We start from the raw sequence: 6,915 nt of genomic DNA, 5'->3' as shown, positions 1-6,915 counted from the left end.
CACACAACTATATTTAGTTTATTTTCCCTTACTGAGAAGTGTCTCACCCCCAACATTAATATTTTTTTTAGGAAACCCAGAGAAACCAGCGGGTCAAGGCCGCCGTTGAGTGAGTGGAGTTTCCCTACTATAAGGGTAAGCGTTGAGTTAGGACTAGGAGATTTTGTTGCATAGTCCTAGAGTTATTTTGACTTTTTGAAGATTGTACATATAACAGTATATTGATGTTAATAGAAAGCTCTGGTATTATGTTTTATGATTAGATGTTTGAGATTTTTATGTTCACTGCTGCTAGGTTTTCCGTTGTGTTTGACAGGTGTCCCCGCTACCCACGGGTTCGGGTTGACCATTTGATCTATTATGTGACATTTTATATTCAGAAATTGAGGGACGTTACAGATACCCCATGGAAGAAAGGCTAAAAATGATGATTAAGTGCTACTACACATATGAACAAGGTGCACCTTTTTTTTTTAGCAGCTTTCCCATAAGAATTCCACGGTTAAGCGTGCTTGGTTTATAGTAATTTTAGGATAGGTAACCTTTTGAGAAGTTTTCTCAGGAAGTGCGTGAGTGAGGACAAAACACACTAAAAATGACACGTGTTGGTCTGTGGGGCCAATCATTTGTCCAATAAGGTCCGCCCCCTATTGTCTAATCCTAGTGGAGGAGGAAAGACGCAGTGCTCCCTCACAAACTTAGGTTGGGGCCTTACAAAATGGTATCAGAGTTATTACCCAGCCAGAAGTGTGATGAGATTCACATCACTAGAATTTGAAAATGTGGGTTCACAATGAGGACGTTGCGTTCTGTAAATGGGGGAGAAATGTGATACCCTATGAAAGAAAGACTTAAAAGGATTAGATGTTACTATCCATATCTGTAAGGACCCGAAAAATACTAATATTTAAAAATTAAAGAGAGAGGAAAATGGAAACAGGAACCACGTTCGTCGACGACATCGTATTTTGGGGATAATAATAATAATTTCAAGGAATTGCCAGAGCTTCGTCGACAAGTACATAAGGAATTTCGTCGACGAATATAGGGCTTCGTCGACGAGTACATAAGAAAATTCGTCGACGAATATAGGGTCTCGTCGATGAGAAAATACCGAAAAAGGGTCTAGTGCAGTCTGAATTTCGTCAACGAATTTATTGAAGGATTCGTCGACGAAGTGACGTGTCTCGTCGACGAATCTGGCAATATAAATATCTAAAAATCAGGATTTTTATCCATTTGTCCGCGCCCTCTCTCTCTCTCTCTCTCTCTCTCTTCGATTCCGGCCCCGCCAATCGCCGGATCGACGATCCAAAGCTACCATGACGCTCCTGGCAGAATTCTCTACAAGTTTGCCTGAGTGGATCGTTGAGAAAACGAAGTTGGATTTCATCCCAAATCCAGAGTAAGGTCTTTTATTCAGTTTTTGACTTCCTAACAGCTATAGGAAATGATGTACGCTAAGAAATAATGATGTTTTGTTCTGGGGGATTGTGTTTTTAGGATGTTGAGTTAGAAACCCTGCGGGTATAGAGCCAAAATTTTATAGAGACTTTTCAAAGTTAAAGTAAGGGAAATATGCTATGCTAGGAGTTTCCATAATGTTATTAGAGATTTCATTAACACATGTTTATTCCAGTTTATTATACAGTATTTACAGATTATGAGTTTAAATACTTGTGTGGCCTAAGTAGACTTTTATGTAACAATGCAATTTATATAACTTTTATAATATATATATATATATATATATATATATATCATACTATACTGAATGTATGAAAGTAGATAGTATATACAGTTTACATAGTTTTTTTCCCGTGTATGAAGTTATACAGAATATGCAGATACAGATATATATTCACAGAATATTTTACAGAGAATTGTACATGCAAAGACAGCTTTTATACGAATAGTTTCATGAAATAGATATATATATATACATATACATGTATACAGTGTTATTCAGATCAGTATTTATATCACAGCTTTATACAGATCAGTATATACAGAGTTTAGTATGTCATGTTTCCTATTACCATAACATGCAGAGTATACAAACAGAGAATATAGACAGAGATACAAATTGATACATATATATAGAGGTAGCATCAAGATGCTACAGATACATTATTCAGAGTTTATAGTATTTACAGTACAGAAAGATAGCATGATGGTAATTTTGGAAACATGGCGAAAACAGTAAATGAGTATATATGTATATATGTATATAGTATCAGATCCCTGTGGAAAGATTACAGACAGATACAATACAGATATAAAATACAAAACATGGTACCGTTGCTATATACAGATAGAGTGCAACCACATATCTTAGATAGTGTGTGGGTACCATCTAACTGTGCTCGGAGAGGATGCAGCTCCCCAGTACGCTGGGTAGAGGGGGCCAGTTAGACAAGGTAGCAGCTAGTCCCGCGCCTAGGAGATGATGTAGTTTGGTCAGGCTGAGGTAGTGTAGAGTATATTGACTTATCTGGAAGGCCGATCAGATAGAGTCCCTCCTACGGGTCGCACAACCCTGTCATGAGGGGTCAAATCATGACGTACAGAGTCCCAAGGAATAAGTACAGTTATATATATATATATATATATATATATATATGTATGTATATAGTTTTACAGCATATGATGAGTATAGTATGATATTATGAGTATGAAAAGTAGAAAATATAGACGATACAATATATTTTAAATTGAGAAAGAAAACTATGTTTTATAGATTATTTATTGCATTACAATTTAGTTGCTATTTTTTTAAGTATTCTTAACTTAACTGTCACACACTAGTAATAACATATTTTCACTTACTGAGTATCGACTCACCTCATTACTTTACCTTTTTTCAGGTGAGCCAGTTAGGCGAGTAAATCAGGCTCGCGGATAGAAAGTTGTTTGATCATCCTGATTATAGGGTGACTTTTTGTCAGAGCTGAGTATTTTTGAGTGGATGATGTTGGAGGGGTATTTTTGTGTGATTATGGTATGTATATATATATAATTCTGGTATTGCATAATAAGTATGTAAATGGTGGCATGATATTTGTTTCCGCCGCTTAGGTATGGATATGTATATATATATAAATGATATGAATTTTGTGGTCGTTACAATATCAATAAGGTGTACCTTTTTTTTCAGAAGTCTTCTCATAAGAACTCCACGGTTAAGCGTGTTTGACTCGGAGTAATCTTGAGATATGTGATATTTTGAAAAGTTTTCTCAGAAAGTGTGTAAGGACAAAATACACTGAAAATGACACGTATTGATCTGTGGGGCCAATCATTAGTCCGATATAGCTCGCCCCCTGCTGTCTAGGCCAAGTGGAGGAGGAGAAATGTATTGCTCCCTAACAGACTCAGGTTGGGGCGCTACAAGATATGTGGACCTCTCTTGTTGTTTCAAAAATTGCATATATCTCTTTCAACACTTTTTATGTAACCCCTCCATTAATTTGACATTAAATAGTCATTTGGCTAAAAAAAAAAAATCATGAATACTCTCTTAGATTTGCAAAAGAGAAAAAAAAATTAACGAACCTAACTTGACGTCATAAAAAATTCTACCAATGATTTTATAGATACCATATCTTAATTGCAAGTGTTTAATATCAGGTAACGAAACGAATCTTGAATTTTTGCATAAAGATAAACTATTTGCTTTTTTACACCCCCCACATACATAATTGCAGTTAAAGAAAATGCACCTACTAAAGCTTTCTCAGAGCATCGCTTTTATATTAGTTTGTTTTTCCTCCAAAAGAGAAAAGTATTCTAAATTCCAAATATCAATGCTCGACAGAAACAAAAAAATTACTCGGAAGATCCTTTTTCTTTTCTATTCGACTGTGTATCTATTTTCTAAAATTTAAACATATTAAAAGTAGATTTCCCTCTCTATCCATTTACCTTAACATCTAACAAATGAATATACAGACATGTGGAGGAGAGATCGTTCATTCAATTTTCTGATAGAAATCAACTAAATCTAAAGATATAGTCTAATATTTATATATTTTTAATTAGTCTTAATCTATTTGAGAGGAATTAACGTCTTTTTTGTCTTTACTATTTATCAAAATAACATTATTTTTTGTTAACTAAAGCCCATAAATTAGTAATTTTGTAGTGGGCAAGGGGACACGCACACCGTCGTGTCAATAGTTGATGTGAAGAGAGAGAGAGAGAGAAGGAGCAGAGTGCACAATTATTGAGCTAAGTAGGGTCGAATAGGCGCCCTTTTTTAAGGGTTTATGTGCCTCCAAAAGTAGGTTACCCCTCCCTAAAGGTCAATCCGTGCCCTACATTTTTATCCACAATGCAGCAGAGCATGTATAAAAGCATAGGAAGAACTGCCCACGCCCTACACCCCCTCCCCCCCTTTAGGCCTTTACATTTGATGCGAAAAATGAAGCTTGCTTGCTCCACAGCCAATTCTCTCCAAGTAACCTAACCTAACACACTTTACCATTTCTACCAAGTAGAGAGTTTGGGACGCTAAGAATTGGCCACCCAACTCTTTTTCTTCCTTCTTCTTTTGCTTTTGGGTTGAATGGTGACCGCCCCAAGGGTTGGCTCCCAACCCAAACTATCCCTCAAAACACTTGAGAATTGTTTGGATGATTTTGAACCACTCAAATGCTATAAACAGCACTTCTCAATTCTTTGACATTTTGTAGATTATAAAATATTTATGATGGCTCGTTCAAATATTATATAACCTATATTCGACACACAGATCAAATGATACTCGTAGACTAATTGTATGATTTCATATTTTACAATTAATGAGCACTATAAATTTTAAATATTAAAATTACCTTTAGTTCACAGAATGCTTCTTTTTTTCCAAAAAAAAATTAACAATAGAAGCAATAGTTATTTTTATAAATTTCCAGAAGAACAATTCATCTTTCATTTATTCCTACCATTAAGTATTAACCTAAGAGAGAGAATAGAAGAGAAGAGAAGAGAAGAGGAAGAGAGCATTTCTTAAAGATTTGTCTCTTAACTTAAACCCCTACAGAATAAAAAATAATTTATTTCCCACGAATTTTCATTTGTGCTCATACACTCGATGTTATCGTCCAAAAATTCCTCAAGAGCTATAATTTTAATCAATAAATATCTGAGAATTTTAAAATATATTTATATAAAATTATAAACGCAGGATTTAAAGATAGGCAGAGAATCCTTTTCTTAAGTTCTCACCCAACCCCAACAAGATAGAAATGCCAAACGGCCCATTCCCATCTCTCTCTAGTCTCACCTTCCGCCCTACGTCTTTCAAGAGCAGAACCAAAAAAATAATAAAAAATATATAGGAGGTGTAGAAATAACAAAAAGGATCGAGATTTCCTCCGCAACTTCGATTACAATCTCAGAAGTTAAGGATTACAAGCACGAATTATCTCTTGGTCGCATCAACTCACCGAAAACAAAGAAAATCAAAAATCAAAATGAAGACGGATACTAGTAGGTAAACCCCAAAAAGTGGAGGAAAAAGAGGTCGCCGGAGTGGGAAGCGAGAGCTCCGGGAAAAAGAAAACGTTTCCTAATTAATGTACTACTGTATTCTAATTTCTCACTGTTATTATGATTTTCTCGATCTTTGGCTTCTTCTTCTTCTTCTTCCGCTTAATCTTGGAAGCCGGTTTTCTCCCAAATCGCGTTCCTGACTCTACTCAGATCCCTCCCCTTCAGAGTCCTCCCGATCCCTTCGTGCAGCGAGAACGATGCGATCCGCGTCCTCGCCAGCTGCCTCGCCAAGAACTCGTGCGGAGGGATCCGATTCCCTCCATCTTCGTAGTCCTCGTCACTGTCCGCGCTGCCTTCGTTCTCTCTACTCCTATTCTCTCCGTAATCCTCCTTCAGGATCTTCGACCAATCCGGTATGTTCAGCGGAAGCGACGATGCCGCCGCCGAAACCGCGCCGGCGACTGAATCGCCTCTCTTCGACGACTGCCTCTTCGCCGGCCGGGAACTAGGAACCGGCCTCCGCAACTCTGGCGACGCCGAACGCGTCGCGTTCCAGACCTCCGATTCGTCGAGCTCGTACAACGGGTCCGAAACGATTGTCGGACTGTCCCGCTCGCCGGGAAGAAACCTGTAACTCCCTCTACCTAAGTAACTCCTACCGGCCGCCATTAATGATCGAAACTCGACACTCACCAACCAAAATCCTCTCTCTCTCTCTCTCTCTCTCTCTCTCTCTCTCGTTTTTGCTTCTTTGTTGGATGATTTTGATGTCCTTTTATAAAGGCTTAACGGATAAGGCCATCTCTCTCCCGTCTCTGGTTATTTTCTCTGCAACTTCTTTCCCGTGAAATTACCAAAAAGCCCAACATTCATTCGAGGAAATGCCACGTCAGATCATTTATCTTTGCTGACGAAATTATCCAAGCGCCGAACCTGATTATACATAACTGCCTTATCTAATTAAGGATTAATCCGTCTTATAAAATTAACCGCTTTAGCGGCTCAGCCGCTCCGAACTTCAAAGGTTCTGATTCGCCGCGTCGCGAGCGGGCCTCCGGGCCCACACATCCCAAAAAATCAACGGCTCAGCTCCCTCAATTCAGACATTTACTCGCCGCCGGCTTAAAAAAACAAATCTACAATTCTCCGCGACGGCCGGCGGTGCCCGTCGGATGAGAGCCACGTGCAGATGGGGTGTTATATAAATTGTGTATAAGACTGGGGAGGTGGGAGGGGCAATTGGGGGAAATCGAGATTGCGTCTTTCCGCGAATGGATGTAAATTTGTCGCGACGTGGAGAGAGAGTTCACCTGGTTTTTACCTCGGAGAGAAGTGGGGCCACCCGATGGATGGGGACACGTGTAGGGTCTGGAACAGTGAGAAACACGTGGCGGCGCCTAGAAGAGGGTGGGGTGGGGGGTG

The 6,915-nt window shown here is 38.6% G+C and overlaps 1 protein-coding gene across 1 annotated transcript; it reads right to left on the bottom strand.

Moving 5' to 3' along the window:
- Positions 1 to 5,351: 5,351 nt before the first annotated feature.
- LOC131148944 (protein S40-4-like) lies at positions 5,352 to 6,659 on the bottom strand. Its single transcript, XM_058098924.1, has one exon. The coding sequence runs from the start codon at positions 6,160 to 6,162 to the stop codon at positions 5,653 to 5,655; it is 510 nt and encodes a 169-aa protein (XP_057954907.1). The 5' UTR covers positions 6,163 to 6,659; the 3' UTR covers positions 5,352 to 5,652.
- Positions 6,660 to 6,915: the final 256 nt, after the last annotated feature.

This window comes from Malania oleifera, chromosome 2 (assembly GCF_029873635.1).
Source record: "Malania oleifera isolate guangnan ecotype guangnan chromosome 2, ASM2987363v1, whole genome shotgun sequence".
In the NCBI taxonomy this organism is placed as follows: Eukaryota; Viridiplantae; Streptophyta; class Magnoliopsida; order Santalales; family Ximeniaceae; genus Malania; species Malania oleifera.
The sequence above is the reverse complement of the archived record's forward strand: the minus strand, read 5'-3'. Positions and strand labels throughout refer to the sequence as shown.